At 38.0% G+C, this 20,942-nt stretch overlaps 1 protein-coding gene across 1 annotated transcript in view; it reads right to left on the bottom strand.

The window, feature by feature from the left end:
- SLC2A13 (solute carrier family 2 member 13) overlaps window positions 1-20,942 on the bottom strand; it is a 359,718-nt gene that overhangs the window by 71,444 nt on the left and 267,332 nt on the right. Inside the window, exon 7 of the mRNA XM_072798345.1 lies at window positions 1,682-1,807. Coding sequence (XP_072654446.1) covers window positions 1,682-1,807 — 126 coding nt within the window. The remainder of the gene's footprint in view (window positions 1-1,681; window positions 1,808-20,942) is intronic.

The raw sequence follows: 20,942 nt of genomic DNA, 5'->3' as shown, positions 1-20,942 counted from the left end.
GTGGCCTAAGGTTTCTATATATGGTATCACGTCATCTGTAAATAATGGCAGTTTTCTTGCTTACCAATTTGGATGCCTTATATTTCCTTTTCTCGTCTGACTGCTGCAATTAGTACTAATTAATTAATTATAATTATATTATATTTACTAATTAATTAGTACTAGTACTGTGTTGAATAAAAGTAGTGAGATGAACATCCTTGTCTTGTTCCTGATCTTAAAGTTTTCAGTTTCCCACCATTTATTAGGATGCTACCGTTTTCATATATAGACTTTATTAGTTTGAGGTATGCACCCTCTAAACCCACTTTGTTTCAAGTTCTTATCACGAACAAATACTTTCTGTCAAATGTTTTTTCTGCATCAGTTGAAATAATCCTATGATTTTTATCCTTCCTCTTGCTAACGCGCTGTATCATAATGAATGGTTTATGAATACTGAACCATGCTTTCATCCCCAGGATAAAAGCCACTTGCATAGCAAAGGAAACCATCAACAAAACAAAAAGACAACCTAGTGAATGGGGCAGATACCTACAAGTGATATACTTGATAAAGGGTTAACATTCAAGATATATAAATAACTTACACAACTCAATACCAAAAACCAATCTGAAGTTAAAAAAAAAATGGGCAGACATTTTTCCAGAAGACATACAGATGGCCAACAGACACATGAAAAGATGCTCAATATCAATAATCATCAGGGAATGTAAATCAAAACATGACACAGCACCTCACATCTGTCAGAATGCCTAGTATCAAAAAAATAAGATACAACAAGTGTTGATGAAGATGTGGAGAAAAGAGAAACTTTGTGCATTGTTGGTGAGAATGTAAATTGGTGCCTATTATGAAAAACATGGAGGTTCCTCAAAAAACTAAAAATAGAAATACCATGTGATCCAGTTATTCCTCTATGAGGTAACTACCCAAAGAAAAAACAGTAATTTGAAAAGATAGATCTGGGATCCCTGGGTGGTGCAGTGGTTTGGCGCCTGCCTTTGGCCCAGGGCGCGATCCTGGAGACCTGGGATCAAATCCCATGTCGGGCTCCCAGTGCATGGAGCCTGCTTCTCCCTCTGCCTGTGTCTCTGCCTCTCTCTCTCTCTCTCTCCCTGTGTGACTATCATAAATAAATAAAAATTAAAAAAAAAGAAAAGATAGATCTATGCACCCCAATGTTTACTGTAGCATTATTTACAATGGTCAAAATATGGGAGCAGCCCAAGTGTCCAACAATAGATGACTGGTTAAAGATGTGGTATATGTACACAATGGAGTATTACTCAGACATAAAAAAATGAGATCTTGCCATTTGTGACAACATGGGTAGAACTCGTATTATACTAAGTGATGTGAGTCAGACAGAGAAAGACAAATACCATATGACTTCATTTATATGTAGAATCTAAAAAACCCACAAATGAACAAACTAACAAAAAAACCACTCTTAAATACAGGGAACAAACTGGTAGTTGCTGAGGGACGGTTGGTTGGGGAATGGAGGAAATTGACAAAAGGAATTAAAAGTATAAATTTCCTTTACATAAAATAAAGAAGTTATAAAATAAAGAAGTCACAGAGATGGAATGTATAGCATAGAGAATATAATCAGTAATAAAAAGATCTCATTCTGAAATTTTGTTTTATGTTCTTAAGGTTATAAGAGGTGACATACCTGCCCCAGGCTGCCTCATTTGTAGATGCTTTATTAACTGGAACACAGGAGGAGTCAATTACAGTTGATTTGTTCATCTTGTAGCAGAAACCGCAGTCTGGATCCAACATACATTCATTACAGTAACTGTAAAATAAAGAGAGTTTTATCATGTTAAAGACAACTGGTGTTCTTCTACATTTTCCACTGTACTTGGCAGGAAGTTTGGTGCCATGGCACTCGTCTTAGCCATGGCAAAGTGACACATGTGGAGGCTGGTGAGAGGGGGAAGGTATTCTCCACCTGACCCTCCCCTTGCTACAGCAACTGCAGAAGCCACTTTGAGATGGAGATTTTGATCTGAGACACTGGGTGTAAAAGAACCCCAGCTGTCCCTCAGCAAATAAACTTTTGCTTTTCTAAGCCACTAAAATTTGTTCCCAAAGCATGGACTGGCCCAATTTGACCCAGCTGAGTGGTTCCAAATTGTACCAAAGCATTCATTTCTCTTAACTGTCTGTATTACATACCCTATCTTTTAAAAGTGGAAAATAACATTTCCCAATACATACTGAAATAGAAAATTCAAAGAATGGGATGCTTGGGTGGCTCAGCAGTTGAGCGTCTGCCTTCGGCTCAGGGTGTGATCCTGGGGTCCTGGGATCGAGACCTGCATCAGGCTCCCTGCAGGAAGTCTGCTTCTCCCTCTGCCTATGTCTTTTCCTCTCTGTCTCTCTCATGAATAAATATATGAAATCTTAAAAAAGAAAATTCAAAGAATGAAAAAAATATATCTGAAAGAAAAAAGTTAAAAAGAAAAATACCACCACCCAATAACGGTCCCTGTGAACATCTGGTAGACATCCGTACTTTTAACAAATCTACACTGAGTATCAACTACATGTTACGCTTACTTTAAAATAAGTTGGCATAGGAAAAAAAGGCCACCTTTTCTCTATGTTAATTACATCTACTGATTGGATCACAGAACCATAATTAAATAATCACTGCTCACCTAACAGCAGTATCCTAACTGCAGAAAATTCTAAAGAGGCAAAATCCTTTAGAGGGCAGGGTTTTCCAACCTATGCCTACAAAGTGCTCGCAAATGTGTTTTCTTGCTGTCAAACTCATTTGCCAGACAATTCTGGAGTCCCTAAAACATGGAAGGCACACATAAGGTGTTGGAGACACTAAGATGACTAGGACAAAGTCCCTACTCCTTGGCCAATAAAAGACAAAGACAGGAACAGATATACAAATAAATAATGTCAGTGTAACAGAAATTAGTGTGAACTACTCTAAGGGCAGAGGCCTGTTCATCTGTCCGTAAGAGCTGAGGATAGTTTGGGAGGAGATATTTGAAGTAGATCACATAAAAGAAATTTACCAGGCGAAGAGGTACAGGAAAGGGCATTTCAGAGGACCGTTTATTCTACAAAGATCAGTCAGTATAGACTTATTATTTACTGTGTACAAGTAATTATACTATGGGGTGTGGAGGGAGAAACAGGGTAAGTACTATGGCCAGTTATTCAAAAAAGGTGTGAATCCTTAAAATCAAAATACTTTTTTTGATTAATTTAACTAAATGGGCAAACATTGCATTGTTTAAAAATAAGATTATCATTTCAGTCTCCTTCTGTAAACTTTGCCTTTGCAAACAGCCATCCTTAATTTTAAATAAGACTTCAGACCCCTTGAGGCATAGCTTGGAGATACTGAGGACTCCATTCCAGATCACTGCAATAAAGCAAATGTCACAATAAATGAATTTTTTGGTTTCCCAGTCTATATAAAAGGTACGTTTACTCTATACTGTAGTCTACTGTAGGTATAACAGCATTATACCTAAAAAAACAATGTGAACATCTTAATTTAAGAATACTTAATTGCTAAAAAATGCTACCATCACCTGAGCTTTCAGCAAGTCAAAATCACTGATCACCATAATAAATATAATTAATGAAAACGTTTGAAATACCGTGAGTTTCCAAGATAGGACAGATACAAAGTGAGCAAATGCTGCTGGAAAAATAGTGCCTATAGACTTGCTTCATGCATGGTTGCTGTAAAACTTCAATTTATGAAAAACACAATATTCTGTGAAATGTAGTAAAACAAAGTACATGAGAACGAGGTATGTCTGTACTAAATGCAAAAGAGAGGCCTTTTACAGCTTCCTGAAAGGTCAATATACTTTAGAGAGGTGATACAGCTAGTAAATATAAAAGTGTCCACATCTGTGATAAGCAAAATAAACAAAACAGGAAGCGTTAGAAGTACTGTGAACTTCTGGCCTTCACAACTAGACTGGGCTAATTTGCAGAGGAAGGGAATTCCTACTAGTACTTTGTTGGCTTATTCCACCCACGTGAGAAAGAATCTAATGACCCTGATTTTTCCAATGGCTTTATATGATACTTATTTGGGAAAGGTCAACTCATCCAGTTGTACAGAAATGACTCTATTTTAAAAAAATAAGTAATTCTGATAACAGGCCAAAAAAAGGTAATGATGAAGGCTGAGGGGTATGGAGAACCTATCAGATGTGTGTGTCAGACATCACAATGTGTCATTCATGATGCTTCGCCTCTTCCATCACTCATTCATTCATCCAGCTCTGACCACAATCTCCCATTCTTCCAGCTTGCTTAGAAATAATCCCAGTTCTGCAATGGGGATTCATCCAATACAAATCTTTTCTGCTTACTATGTGCCAGGCACTCTTCTGGGGCTGGGCCACCTTAGTAAACAAAACAGATTCCTTACCCTTGTGGAGCTGTCTTGGTTAGACCTCCTGGTGACTTCTGGATCACTGACCCCTCTACTTGCTTCCTCTACATTAGCTTTTTACTTTCTTTAGTTCTGTCCTTATCTAGCTTCTTGACCATGGGCCTATCATTTCGATATCCTAAATTTCCCCACCCATTTATCTATCTATCTCACCCAACTAGCAAAAATTCTAGCCATATGTGAATGCAAACATTTGCCTTTTCTATGCCTTCCCCACATAACCAAATGCAGTTCAGGGAATCACACAACAGGGCAGATCAGTAGTTCCTTTATAATACACTGCTGCCAGCCTCCAAAGGATCCTCAACGGTCTGACATCCCTAATAACTTTCTCTAGTCATCTCTATACATGGACTTTTTCAACCACCCTACACAGGGACTATTCTTCAGATCTCTAATGCCCTACGTCCTTTTTAGTCACTTCATACTCAGCTTCACCTCAAGTCTACTTCACATAGAAAACAGATGAAAGTGGTAAAGATGTTAACTATACTCTCATAGCAAACACAGAAACTGTCATACTTTCCTCTGCTCCAGTTACAAAGAGAAATTGTTTTTCTTCTCTATCTGGGCTTTCATGCCATTCCATCTCCTTAGCTCAGGTCAGACCCTTTTGTTAACTGCCCCTCTTTCTCTTACACATCCACTGTTTTAAGGTGGAAGATTAGCTTTTTGATTTGATATTTTTCTTTTTTAGTGTTGGAAATTATAGCTATGAATTTCCCTCTGAACACTGCACTGCTATCCTCGCATCCCATATTTGGTATATATCCGGTCTTCATTTTCATTCATCTCAAAGAATTTTCTTATTTCCCTTGTGATTTCTTTGATCCACTAGATTCGGAAGTATTAATTTTCACATATTTGTCAATTTCCCAAACTGCTGTTAGTGATTTCCAATTTCACTCCACTGTTACTGGAAAACATATTTAGTATGATTTCAGACCTTTTAAAATTTATTGAGGCTTGTTTTGTGGCCTGACAAACGATTTATTCTAGAGAATGCTCCTTGTGTGCTTAACCAGTATATATTCTGTTCGTAGTGCAGTATTCTCAGAATGTCAGTTAGATCTGGATGATTTGTAGTCCATACACTAATCTTTTTTTTTTTTGGGGGGGGGATGTTTTAGACCCTCTTTATTTTTTTTTATTTTTAATTTTTTTTAGTTTAAATTGTAGTTAACATACTGTTCAATATTGGTTTTAGGAGTAGAATTTAATGATTCATCACTTACATACAACACGTAGTGCTCATCACAACTGCCTCCTTGAAAAGGGAACCCTCTTACACTGTTGGTGGGAATGTGAACTGGTGCAGCCACTCTGGAAAACTGTGTGGAGGTTCCTCAAACAGTTAAAAATATACCTGCCCTACGACCCAGCAATTGCACTGCTGGGGATTTACCCCAAAGATACAGATGCAGTGAAACGCCGGGACACCTGCACCCCGATGTTTATAGCAGCAATGGCCACGATAGCCAAACTGTGGAAGGAGCCTCGGTGTCCAACGAAAGATGAATGGATAAAGAAGATGTGGTTTATGTATACAATGGAATATTACTCAGCTATTAGAAATGACAAATACCCACCATTTGCTTCAACGTGGATGGAACTGGAGGGTATGATGCTGAGTGAAGTAAGCCAGTCGGAGAAGGACAAACATTATATGTTCTCATTCATTTGGGGAATATAAATAATAGTGAAAGGGAATATAAGGGAAGGGGGAAGAAATGTGTGGGAAATATCAGAAAGGGAGACAGAACGTAAAGACTGCTAACTCTGGGAAACGAACTAGGGGTGTTGGAAGGGGAGGAGGGCGGGGGGTGGGAGTGAATGGGTGACGGGCACTGGGGGTTATTCTGTATGTTAGTAAATTGAACACCAATAAAAAAAAAAAAAAAACTGCCTCCTTAATACTCGTCACCCACCTGGCCCATCCCTCACCCACCTCCAACAACTCTGTTTGTTCCCTATTTTTAAGCATCTCTTATAGTTTGTTTCCCTCTCTCCTTCCCCTGTTGCCTTCCAATATGTTCATCTATTTTCTTTCTTATATTTCATGAGTGAGATCATATGGTATTTGTCTTTCTCTGACTTATTTCACTCAGCAGGATACATTCTAGATCCATTCACATCACTGCATGTGGTGAATATTTCATTCTTTTTGATGGCTGAGTAATATTCCATTATATATACATGTGTATGTGTGTATACACACATATCCCACATCTCCCCATCTTCTTTATCCAGTCATCAGTTGATGGATATTTGGGCTTTCTCTATAGTTTGGCTTTGTTTATTTATTTATTTATTTTCTTTTTTTTTTTTTTTGGTTTTGTTTATAATGCTGCTATAAATATCGGGGTGCATGTACCTCTCTGAATTTGTATCTTTGGATCCTTTGGGTAAATAATTAGTAGTGCAATTACTGGATCAACAGGTAGCTCTATTTTTAACTTTCTGAGGAACCTCCATACTGTTTTCCATAGTAGTTGCGCCAGTTTGCATTCTCAACAACAGTTTAAGAAGATCCCCCCTTCTCCTCATCTTTACCAACATCTGTTGTTTCCTGTGTTGTTAATTTTAGCCATTCTGTCAGGTGTGAGGTAGTATCTCATCATGGCTTTGTCTTCTCCTGATGATGAGTGATGTTGAGCACTTTTTCATGTGTCTGTGAGCCATCTGGATGTCTTTTTGGAAAAGTGTCTATTCATGTCTTCTGCCCATTTCTTAACAGGATTATTTGTTTTTTTGGGTGTTGAGTTTGGTAAATTCTTAATACATTTTGGATACTAATCTTATTTATCTTATATTTCATTTGCAAATATCTTCTCCCATTCTGTAGGCTCCCTTTTAGTTGTGTTGACTGTTTCCTTTGCTAGACAAAAGCTTTTTATCTTGATGAAATCCCAATAGTTCATTTTGCTTTTGTTTCTCTTGCCTGTGGTGACCTGTCTAGTAAGAAATTGCTATGGCTGAGGTCAAAGAAGTTGCTGAGGTCAAAAAAGTTTTTCCTCTAGGGTTTCGATGGTTTCTGTGTCTCACATTTAGGTCTTCAGTCCACTTTGAATTTATTTTTGTGTATGGTGTAAGAAAGTGGCCAGTTTTATTTTTCTCTATGTTGCTGTCCAGTTTTTCCAACACCATTTGTTGAAGAGACTATTTTCCATTGGATATTCTTTCCTGTGCTGCCAAAGATTAGTTGACCATATAGCTGTGGGTCTTGATACACTAATTTTAAAGCATCTTAGCCCTTTGTTTTCTAATAGTCCAATTCCACTTAACTTTGTCCCATTTGAGAACTGTCATAATCTAGAACAGGGGTCAGCAAACTCCAGTCTTTGAGACAAATCAGACCACCATCTGTTTTTCCAAATAAAGTTACTGGAACTCAGCCATGTTCACTTGTTTACTTACTGTCTATGATGGCTCTCAAGTTTCAAGGCAGAGCCAAGAAGTTCTAACAGACCCTATATGGCCTGCAAAGCCACAAGTATTTACTATCTAGCCCTTTACAGGAAGTTTGCTGATCCCTGATCTAGAATACATACTCTGATCCTCTTTGCATATTTCTCACTCCTTTCCTTCAAGATCTCTCTTCTTTATTCCTAGGACAACTGCTTTTCTGCCTCTGAGACTTTCCACACTCCTTTCTTCCTGTTTCAGTCACTCCTTGGCTTTTCATCCTTTTCTGTCAAACTTCCATGGTGAATTTTCCTTTACCACTCTTACCAAATCTTTGTATTTCAGTACTTTTATACATCACCTATAAACTTTTACGTCTGACACTTTCCAACCATCTTTCTTCTTTTCTTTTTACCTGTAGGATGCTCAGTACTGGTGGAGAATTAACACAATCAGGTATACTGATAAAAATACACACACTCAGTATTCAACCATAGCAGGATGCTAACTGCTACCAGGGAACTTTTACCTGTCCCTGGTCAGTGCTTTTCTCCAACTCAAAACTCATGTCCCTAACACCCACAACTCTCCTCTAATCCAATCCTACTTCCCTATACATCTTTTAGAGGGTGGCCTTCTTGCTTGCAGTGAAAACTGAAGGGACTTGGTAGGAATGTTTTCAGCTTTAAACTCAGACATGAGCAAAGATCTCATTGGTTATTTTTCTTCTCTTTCTGCTTTCCAACTTCTCCTAGAAATATACCACAAATAATGTGCAGGCTCAAGCCTTTTCCTTATTGGAAAAACTTGAGAAGCTGTCCTCTCTGCTACTCCATATTTGCCCTCCATACTGGTTCATGTATGTCACTCAGTAAAAAGAGGCCAAGTATTAAACAGTATTCCATTTCCTTCTCACCACAGAGAATCATCTGGACTTGGAGTTATTCAGGCTTCCAGAAGCAAGATCAAATTTCCTACTGCTTCCTCATTCTTGACCTGTAATTTTTTTCATCATATAGACTGTTTTATGGCAAAATTCTCCCAAATGTAACAGTATTTCTAACTTCAACTTGACATTTAGAAGGTAACACAAAACTTTAAATATCCTGGGTAATCTGCTAATTGACCTTTTACAGAGAGCATGTATCATAACTGGCTCTAACAAATGGCATGAAAAAAGAGTAACATCTAGAAATGGCTCTTTTTTATTCATGATTTACTCTTTAAGGTTTTCTTGAACATGACCTGATGAATTTATGTCATGTTTTATGCATATAAAAGCTGAGATCTTAAATATGTTGGCACCAGATCAATGCTTACATGCTTATAAGAATATTCTAAGCACAGATGAAAACATTTTTGTGTGAAAAGCAAACTGGCAAATTAGGCCCCATTTATTCTTGTTCACACTGCAACCTGGGGTCAAGTCCTAAATTCTGGACTTCAAGTTTTCTATTTCAAGATCACATGATCTCTAAGAAACTACCCAGCTGCAAGATTCTACATGGAATAAAAGAAAGAAATACATCTACATTAACTCTTAATTCTCACAAACTTTAACAGTGTAAAGTATATTACAACATCTGACAAACATATGACATCTCACAAATATTTACTCTTGCATGCTGATTTCAAGGGCAGAAATTTTAAGTGTGCTCTACCTTTAAAAAACTCTAAATTTACAAAAGAAATAAGGTATTTCCAAAAGGACTGTGCTTTATAGAACGAGTTGCTAATGAATTAAACAAAATGAGGATTCCTCCATGTTCCAAATTTCAGACAAATCAATATGTAGCACAGTTGGTGGAGACGGCCTTCCTCTTTGTTTTGTGGACACCTTCATCATAGAACTCCAATGCTCTTTACTGACTGGTTTGCAAAATAGACTGTGAGAACTGTATCCCAAGGGAAAAGACCATGTTTATCAACAATTATCTGCAACACCCCATTGTAGGCCGGTTCCTTAAAACATGTTTATTGAATGAATCAAGGCATGACAGCTCTATAAATCAAGGCATCACCGTAGATTCATTAGCCTGTTCAGCCCATTTATAGAGAGTAATTCTGGGGGGTGGGTGGGTTGAAGTGAAGATCTGAGTCATTTTTAGAATGAAATATAAAGAAGGTAAATGTAATTGCCAGAGGGTACCTTAACCTGAGTGGTTTTTAAACTGCTAGAGGCTAAAGCTGACTTTTGTAAACATTCAGTCCACAACCCAATGAAATTGGTTAGTAATTTCAATAATTCACTTTCAGAAACACCAGCTAGAAGGGCTAATTTCCTTGAAGCCTGAAGAAAAAAAAGCGACAGCAAAGCAAGAGAGGGCCCTCTTTTAAATCACATCCTGTGAAATTTCTTAGTAATAGGACATTATGATATTTAGAGAGAATATTGTGGTAAATAAGCATGCCCAGAATTCATGCTACTGTTCTTGATTGTAGATACTTTCACTTGGGGAAGTTAAGATAGCCAATGATGACACTCTTCTAGAAATTGCTAGGGGGACTGAATGCAGAGCATACTTGACACTCAAACAACAGATGGGGAAGTGTATCACCTAGATAATAATCACAACTAGACCAAACAGTTCATTTCTTGCTGGTTGAAGGGAAGGAAGATTTGTTTTCAATCTCTGACCTTTCTAGAAAGGCAGAAAAGTAAGTGTTCACATATTTAGAAAACTGGTCCTGAAACTTTAAAGTAATTGTTTCCAATTAAAGTAAAAAAGATCAGAATAAAAGGCAGCTGAGTGTCTTTGGGAGAGAAAGGATGGCCTATTTTCATTTAATCAATTGTTTACATGTTTCCCATGGTGCCAGGGGCTTAACCGAAGGCACCTTCTTCTCTCTCCTCAGCAAATCTTTAAAAAATTGATTTGGGTTAATTTAGAACATTTTTAGTTTCTACTCTGTGAAGTCGAGTGTGAACTCAGCCCTCTAAAAAATGGTCCATTTGTTTTTAAGTATGTGTCATTAAACCCAATGAGATGGAGCATTAAGAACAGTGTTTGGTGTGAAAATGCCTGTCTGGCGTGGCCTAACTTGCAGAAAATCAGCAGTGGCAAGTGCAGCTGCTCGGAAGATCTGCTAGCACAGGCCCACTTCCATTCTCTGGGAGGAACCGTGTTCACTCACTTGTTCCTCATGCGTGAATTTAACACCTTGCTTTGTGCAATCATGTCACTCTGAGTCCTATGACAGCTACTCTAAACTTTCCCTACCAACCCCTCCTCACTCCTAACTGCCCTGCAGCTTCTGGCAGGTGACTTGGAACCAGATGGACCAGACAATACCCTTACCGGGAGCAAAGGGGGCATCCTGTTCTGCTTGTAGCCCTCTGCACGACTGGGATTCTCCAGGAGTACTACAATGAGAACCCTGAGACACCTTGCCTTTCTTGGCCAGGGTGTGGATATCAGGTGACTCCTCTCCTTTATCTGGACTGTGTGGGTAGGGGACTCGTGAAAATTAAAAAAAAAAAAAAATTCTTGGGGACATAAATAATTGCTTGGAAATTATTTTAAAAAGCTGGGGACCTACTGGCACTGACTTTATGAAACAAATCATACCTCAGCACTCCATTAAAGCTGCTGAGATTGCCAGTGATTTTCTCGTTGTTAACTCTGGGCATTTTCTAATCTTAATTTATTGTTCTCTGATTTTCCTACAATGTTTCCTCTTTTCCTGGCATTTCTCCTTACCCCTTACCACCACTCCCTTTATGTTTCTTCCTTTCCTTAGACTGCTGTTTCTTATTCTTCTCCTTCTTGGTCCTTTCTACTTTGCTTCTGTTCTTGGCAATGTCCCTTCACTTTGTACACTTTTGCTGGGAAGCATCACCCTTACGTGACATTCACGATCACTGACATGCTGAGACTCCATGACCTGTTTCTCCCATTTGTTTCTCTTCCCTAAGTGCCAGGCCTGTACTTCCAACTGCCAAATTTTCTGGATGTTTCCTAAGTACCTCAAACACAACACATCGAGAGCTCAACTTTTGGGCTTCCTGTCAAACCAATTGTTCTTTTGTGTTTCACAGTTTAGAACTCTGAGTGTGATCCAGAATGCCCACATTCAAATAGCCACGTGGCCCTCAAGTCTATCCCAAAAGTGTGTGTGTAGTGTCTCTGTTCTCCATCCTTACCACTTCCCATCTGAGCTCTTCCAACAGTCTTCTATGTCCCCCTGCTTCCAGACAAGTCCCACAAATCTCCCCTGATCAGATCTCTCTCCTATTTAAACCATGTAATAGTGTCTTGCTGTCTATATGATGGTTAAACTCCTTACTATGGCACACTCTACCCTCTTATGGCAATCTTTTCTTGCTATTTCTCCCCAGGTGCCATGGGCTCCAACCAGTCCATCTGCAGGAGTCAGAGCAAAACATGCTCTTATGCTTTTCATGTACTGCTTTCTCTGGACAATTACTTTCCACCTATTACTTCTTCTTACCTTAACACATTTACTTCAAAGCTCACATCGGGCATCACCTTCTTTGTAAAATTTCTTGACCTTAGCAAAATCACTGTGCTGTCAGAGGCTGACAAAAGTCTACTATAATTACTGCCCATCTCATCCTCTCTCTAAAGGTTTATAATGTGTTTGCTTTCCTTTACTGCACTGTGACCTTCTCAAAGTAGAGATTTTTGTCTAGTACCTCTTTTATTCATAGTGATTTCTAGGCTTCTTAATAGATAAGTGTTCAAGAAACACTTGCTGAACAAGTAAAGTGAAGAATGAATGTCACTTATATTGACAGCGGACTTAGTTCTCTCTGCAGTGCTGTTAGAAAAGTTATACCTTGTTCTCCATATGTTGGTTCATGAGATCACAGGGTTGAAGCTTGAATCAAGCTGTGAATTGTTCCTTGTAATTCGTGGCTCTCTGATTAAATCCATACACAAATGGATTTTGGAACATAGTCATATTTCTCATCTCTTCCCCTTAGAAAGTGAGGCTAAGAATACAATGGATTCCTGAGGTAGAGGCAAAAAGGGGTTCACAGCAGTCAGGCTTGTATATTAAAGCAATCACAGGGCAGCCCGGGTGGCTCAGCGGTTTAGCGCCCCCTTCAGCCCAGGGCGTGATCCTGGAGACCTGGGACTGAGTCCCACATTGGGCTCCCTGCATGGAGCCTGCTTCTCCCTCTGCCTGTATCTCTGCGTCTCTCTCTCTCATGAATAAATAAAATCTTTAAAAAAAATAAAAGCAATCACAGGCTCTTGCTCTTTAGTATACTATTAAAGAGGGTGAATTTAACCTATTTGTCAAAGTAACTTTCTTCTTTACCAATTTGTCAGATTAGCTTTCCTTCTTTCCTTCCTTCCTCTCTCCCTCCCTTCCTTTCCCTTCTTTTTAACATTTTCTGGTATTTTAGGCTCTAATTTCTTATAACCCTCTAATCTTTTATGAATTCTTGGACTGGTTCTCCCACTTTATCTCAGAAAAGCACACAATAAATTCTCTAAAGGGGAGATAAAAAGAAGAGAGCTCTGTCTGTTATGTCTGTCACCTTCAATAGGGCTAAGTATTTTATATTACACCACATGAATCTTTGGCCAACATAGTTAAAAACACAAATTTCAACTTCAATTTTGCAAATATAAAATGACATTTATGTGCATATGTTTGTATATGTATATGTGTGTATTTAGGTGAAGAAATGTATATATGATACCAACAAACATACACATTTATATACAACTTTTTCAGTCACTAAACTGAAAGTATACAGTTTTATTTATTTTACTATCATCACCATGTGAAAACTCTTTTATATGAGACTTATATATGTCTTTGTAATTATATCTGTATAAACATTGATATGTCTCTAAAAAGTTGTATAACACATACTCCTGTTATGCATTTCACTAGTCACACTTACCTGACAGGAGCTGCTAAAGCTACCTCTTATATTTATTGAGAACTTGTTACTATTTCAAGGTATAGGGCGGATAGAGGGTTCCTTGTTAACCTCACAGTTTGGATCACAGTGACAACTATAGGAGCATGACACTGAGGGATACCTTCTTTGATTAGCATTGGACATTTTAAAATATAATGGTAAATCCTTAATAGTGAGCACCTCATAAGTATCTTTCCAATCATAGAAACCATAATCGTAAATATTTCCCTCTTCTGAAACTTTTTAGAATTAGAAAATAAAAGTTTAAAAGTCAGTCAGGATATCCCTTTTAGAAGACATAACATTCTTTGATTTCTCTTTCTGCAGCTTCATTACTAGTGTATAGAAATGCAACAGATTTCTGTGCATTGATTTTGTATCCTGCTACTCAAAGCAATCCATGCATTCAATTCAATCCCTATCAAAACACCACGAGCATTTTTTTTTACAGAGCTAGAACAAAAAAATCCTAACATTTGTATGGAATCACAGAAGACCCCAAATAGCCAAAGCAATCTTGAAATAGAAAAGCAGAGTTGGAGGCATCATGATTCTGGACTTCAAGCTATATTACAAAGTTATAATCATCAAGACAGTATGGTCCTGACACAAAAACAGACATGTAGATCAATGGAACAGAATAGAGAACCCAGAAATGCACTCACAATTAAACTTTGACAAAGCGGGAAAGATATCCAATGCAAAAAAGACAAATCTTGCCAACAAATGGTGTTGGAAAAACTGGGCGGCAACATGCAGAAAAATAAAACTGGGCCACTTTCTTACACTGTACACAAAAATAAATTTAAAATGGATGAAAGACCTAAACGTGAGACAAGAAACCATCAAAATCCTAGAGGAAAACACAGGCAGCCATATCTTTAACCTCAGCTGAGTAACTTTTTACTAGATATGTCTCTGGAGGCAAGGGAAACAAAAGCAAAAATGAACTATCTTCAAGATAAAAAGCTTCTGCACAGAGAAGGAAATGATCATGACTAAAAGGCAACCTTCAGAATGGTAGAGGATATCTGCAAATGACATATTTGATAAAGGGTTAGTACCCAAACTGTATTAAGAACTTACCAAACTCAACACCCAAAAAAACCAAATAATCCTGTTAAGAAATGGGCAGACGGCAGAAATTGACACTTTGCCAAAGACAACATCTAGATGGCTCACAGACACATGAAAAAATGCTCAACATCACTCATCATCAGGGAAAGCCAAATCAAAGCCATGAGATACTACCTCATACCTGACAGAATGGCTAAAATTAACAACACAGGACAAAAGATGTTGGTGAGGATGTGCAGAAAGGGGAACCTTCTTGCACTGTTGGTGGGAATGCAAACTGGTGCAATCATTGTGGAAAACAGTAGAGAGTTTCCCACAGGATAAAGTTAAAAACAGAGCTACCCTATTGATCCAGCAATGGCAAAAAACAAAAATACAAAGGGGGCATATGCATCCCGATGTTTATAGCAGCATTATCAACAAAGCCAGACTACGGAGACAGCCCAAATGTCCATGGACTGATGAATGCATAAATATGAATATTACTCAGCATCAAAAAGAATGAAATCTTACCACTTGCAATGATGTGGTTGGACCTAGAGTGCTAAGCAAAGTCAGTCAGTCCGAAGAAGATGAATACCATATGATTTCGCTCATATGTGGAATTTAAAACAAAGCAGACGAGCAAAGGAAAGAAAGAAACCAAGAAAGACTCTTAACTATAGAGAACTCATGGTTATCAGGGGGGAATAGGGGCTATGGGTGAAATAGGTGTTGGGGATTAAAGAGTATAATTATCATGATGAGCCCTGAGTAATGTATAGAATTGCTGAATCACTATATTGTACACCTGAAACTAAATATAACACTGTATGTTAAACAATAGTGGAATTAAAAAAATAAACTTAATTTAAAAACCCCAAAAGAATGTGTATTCTGCAGATTTTAGATGCAATGTTCTATACGCATCTATTAAGTCAATCTGGTCCTGTTTAAAGCCAATGTTTCCTTATTGATTCTCTGTCTGGATAATCTATCCACTTATGTTAAGTGGGGTATTAAAGTCCCCTACTATTATTGTATTATTATCAATTTCTCCCTCTATGCCTGTTAACTGTTTTATATATTTAGGTGCCCCTATGTTGGGTGCATAAATATTGACAAATGTTGTATTTTCTTAGATTAATCCTTTTGTCATCATGTTACTGCCCTTGTCTTTTGTTACAGTGTTTATTTTAAAGTCTGTTTTGTCTAATACAAGTATTGCTACCTTTGCTTTGTTTTCACTTCTGTTTGCATGGAATCTTTTTCTAGCCCTTCATATTCAGTCTGTGTCTTTGGATCTAAAGTGAGTCTCTTGTAGCCAACATATAAATGGATATTGTTTGGAGGTTGGTTTTTGTTTTGTTTTTAAATCTGTTCGGCTACCCTATGTCTTTTGACTGGAACATTTAGTCCAATATAGACTTATAGTATTTGCTCATAGGTATGTACTTACTGCCCCACTGGGCAGCGGGCCTGATGCCGGGCTTGATCCTGGCACTCCAGGATCATGACCTGACTCAAAGGCTGATACTTAACTGACTGAGCCACTCAGGTACCCTGAACCTATCTTACTTTTTAAAATTCTTTTTTCTTTGTGCTGTTTGAATGGGTGATTTCCACTATTCTGTCTTCCAGATCACTGATCCATTCTCCTATATCATCTAATCTTCTGTTCCCTCTAGTGTATTTTTCATTTATGATATTCTTCAGCTCTGAATGGTTCTTATGTTTTCTAAATTCTTACTGTGCTTTTCCTAAGTTTGGTGAGCATCTTTGTGACCATTACTTTGAACTCTTTGTCAGATAAATTACTTATTTCCATTTCGTTAGGTTTTCCCTTCCCCTGGGGTTTTACCTTTTTCTTTTGTTTGGAACACGCACCCTGTCCCCTCATTTTGTCTGACTTTCTGTGTTTCTATGAGGCAGAACAGCTACCTCTTCCCAGTCTTGAAAAATGCCTGGTGCAGGAGTGTCCCGAGTAGACTGTGTGTAGTCTAGCAGCTCTGGTAGGCTGGCTGGAGCTCAAGTGAGCAAGAGCTGGGGATCCTGGGGTATATCATGCTGAGACTGCCTGATAGGACAAGGGGAAAGAGGAAGGGTAGCTTGGGATGCACTTTACCAGGGTTGCTTTAGTGGGACAGCTGGGACTGGAGTAGGTATAAATCAAGGGTGGGTCCTGAAGTGTGCCACCCTGGGACCACATTGGTGGGATGGTTGGATCAAGTGCAGGCCAGGGAACATGCCAAAGTATACCATGCTGGGACCTCCCTGGAAGGATAACTAGAGCTGGTGTGGGCTAGAGGTCTGGGGTGTGATGAGGAAGCCCTACAAGTCAGCTAGAGAGCCTGGAGCCTTCCCCTGCAAGTTCTTCAAAATGGAAGGGAAATATAAAAAATGGCTTTTAACAGTACCTCTGACCCTAGAGAGGGTTCCAGTACTTCCTCACCCATTTGGTGAGTGCTTTATGGTTAGTAAATGGGTTTTTTTTACTTATAGTCTAGTTGCCTTTAAACCACTGTTTTTTTATTTGTTTTTTGCTGTGCTCCAAGGCAGGGAAGTCTGCACATGGGCCACTCAGTGATATTCCCCACCTGTTACAGTTTGTAGTTTTGGGAGTAGAGTTCCTACATTTCTTTATATGGTCCCTCTATCATTTGTTGTGCAGAAGCTGTTCAGTCAGCCCTGAGTTCTTCAGAAGGAATTGCTCTACATGGAGGGGTATATTTGTTGTGTCCATGGAAGGAGGTGAGTTCAGGGTCTTCCTACACTACCATCTTGGATGGTTCTCCAACAATACTGCTTTTTTTTTATATACAATTACATAAATTCATGACTTTTAAAATAAAAAAGAAAAATGAAACCAACATATATAAGTGGTTACAAATGATTTATAGATTATATGTTTAAAAAGGGGAAATCAATTTTTATTCCGAATTAACTTTTACTGTTTTAAGTATCACAAAATGAAATTTCGGTATATATAGTATCTGCGTTCTTTATGAATGCACAGTCACATTGACATTAATATATTTTTGTGTACACAAAAAAATAGGTTGTTTTATAGTGAGTACTTAGTTTTTTAAATCTATCTGTGGAAACACTTCTTAAAACTGCATCTCTTTTGCAGACATATTTTTGTTCATTTGTTTTGATAACTGATGGTCCTTTTTTTTTTAAAGATTTTATTTATTTATGAGAGAGAGAGAAAGAGAGAGAGAGAGAAATTGAGAGGCAGAGACACAGGCAGAGGGAGAAGAAGGCTCCATGCAGGGAGCCTGATGTGGGACTCGATCCCGGGACTCCAGGATCATGCCCTGAGCCAAAGGCAGGCACTGAACTGCTGAGCCACCAGGGATCCCTGATAATTGATGGTTCTAATTAAGTATTGCCCAAATACCTCCTTATGAACCAGGAAAAAAACATGGTGACCAAGTCAGTTATATATTTTTCATCAAATACTACACTTGGCACAACGCTTATCATATTTTAAGTGATTCATATGGAGACAACAAAATCAGAAGGACAAATATATTTTCGCTTATATGGATTTGTTTATCAGTTCTTCTATGGTTACTTGGGAGCACTTTTTTATTTTATAGGAAATGATATGTTTGAATGTCAAGGACAATATGAGTCTTGCCTGCAGAGGGAGAAAACCAATCAGCTCACAGAGCCCCAGAATGATGTGTGATTTGAAAGCTGTGCTGTGTGACAGAGATGAAATGAGATAGCACAGAAGTCATCTCCCTGGATATCATCATGTCTTCTGAAAATTCCATTTAGGGTATTCATGTGCTCTTCAAAGTAGAGCCTGTTACATTGACAGAATTTCACAAAATTATAAAAAGTACTGAAGGTGGATGAAACCAAGAGGAATCAGTAAAGTGATGCTGGGGATAGGGGCAAAAATACTAGTATCAGCACACAAAGACTTTTTTCTTTAAGAAAAATACTCAGGTTCTCTTGTATAATTCATCTCCATAACTATAGGAGGAAGCAAGGAAGAGAACAGCTTTCACGGTCTCCATTTTCTCATCTGAGTGTACAGATACAGTCTAATTTGCCTAAATTTTAGGTATTTCTTTGTAAGTGCATTTCATTTATATTTGCTTCTAAATTACTTTTCCATATTTATCTATTTGTGTAACAGAGACTTAAAAACAACCAAACACCCAAATAAACAAAATATAAACTACAATTTAACTTGGGTTAGATACTCACATTTAAAACTTAATAGTTCAGATCATTCTGCTCTCAGGGAACCCAAGATTTGAATTGTTTAAAATATTTTAGAAAGATTTTACTTTATCTTAGCACTTGCTTTTATACCAAAGATGTTCTATGATGATCTTAAAACAACAGGAAAAGAATTTTCTGAGCTGAATAAATGTAGGTAAATGAAATAAATGAGCAAAATTAAAAACACACACACAACTTCCCTAAGTCCCAAATAGACTACAACTCACACACAAAAAAGATTTTTCAGAAAAAGTATCTCAGTTTTAGTGAATGAGTAAAAACACAGCAATTTTTAGACCTACTGGTCTTTGATCATAAGAAATAAGAAATTATTATTCACTTCTCAGAGGTGTGTGACATCCTCTCTGGGCAGGAGCATCCAATTGCTTAATTGGTAAATTTCAGAATGAAGAGTGTAATGGTGTTCTTAAAGAACTGCTCTTAAAGAAAAAAGCTCTTAAAGAAATAAGAGCTGTGTTCTTAAAGCCCAGTTCTAGTGTCTGCTAAGCCATATGATCTTCTAATGTTCACTTAACTTCTTTAAGCCTCAGTGCCATTGGTAAAATGGGGGAAATAATAGCATCTGCCTCAGTTTTGCTAAAGGATAGGAAAGAGATTCCATGTAAAGCTCTCAGCACAGTGGGGACTATTTGGGAAATCGTGGCTACCATGACTATTGCTTTTGAATAAGCATAAGACATGACTTCCAGCTTATGAGGCCAAATACAAGAAACATGAGAGATTTTTTTTAAGTTTTTTTTTTTTTTTTTAATTTATGATAGTCACAGAGAGAGAGAGAGAGAGAGAGAGAGAGAGAGGCAGAGACACAGGCAGAGGGAGAAGCAGGCTCCATGCACTGGGAGCCCGACGTGGGATTCGATCCCGGGTCTCCAGGATCGTGCCCTGGGCCAAAGGCAGGCGCCAAACCCCTGCGCCACCCAGGGATCCCCCAACATGAGAGATTTTAATGATTCTTTCTCTCTTGCAAAAGCTGGAGGGCCATATTTCTTGATACCTGCAAAGTTGACCTTAAGATCTCTAATCACTATAAATTATAGAGAACTAAACCTTGAAAATGGGTAGAGCTCTATTTAGTTAATTAATCCATCCTTTCTGCTGTCAAATAGAACCACTCATAAATATGATGTCTCTCTCTACTGCTGTATCAAAAACTACTAGTAGTCTATCCTTATATATATCCTTTGATTCCTCCTTTGTATGAGAATCTGATTCTTAACTGGGAACATTGTGGTCCCCTTCTTCTTTCAACTGCTAAATAAAAGAATACATTTCCCAGTCTCCATTACAAGTAGACATGGCCAGGAACTAATTCTGGCCCGGGAGAAATACTCTGTGGGATTTTCAGGAAGACTTCAAAGGGAGCTGATTCAGCTGGGAAGCATTATTCCTTCTACATTTTCCCCTTATGGCCTGTTTCAGACATGATGGTAGACCTCCTGCAGCCATCCTGGACCATCCTTGTGAACTTCAGAAGAATACTTACTTGTGTTGCTAAAGCAAAAAGACAGGAGCCTGGATCTGATGGTCTAGTATATTTTCTCTAAATTCCCTGCCTTTGAATGGATTTTACACAAGAGTAAAGAAATTTCTTTCTCGTTTAAGCCAGTTATTTTGGGTTCTTCTGTTATATACAGCTAAACACAATTCCTAATGATACAAGATTATTTTATCAGTGCCTAAATGCAAATTTTTATTCACTTCTGAATATTCTCTGAAATATCAGCTTCTGCTCAAGTACTAACATTTCTCAAAAAATGTGAAACTTGAGTTGGGTTCAAAGTGTAAATAAAAACCAACCTAACACATTGCCAACTCTTGACAAGGGGCTTTGTTTCCTTAAGAGCTGGCATAATA

Source organism: Canis lupus, chromosome 25 (genome assembly GCF_048164855.1).
Source record: "Canis lupus baileyi chromosome 25, mCanLup2.hap1, whole genome shotgun sequence".
NCBI lineage: Eukaryota > Metazoa > Chordata > Mammalia > Carnivora > Canidae > Canis > Canis lupus.
Note: the sequence above shows the minus strand (reverse complement) of the source record. Positions and strands in the feature narration are given on the sequence as shown.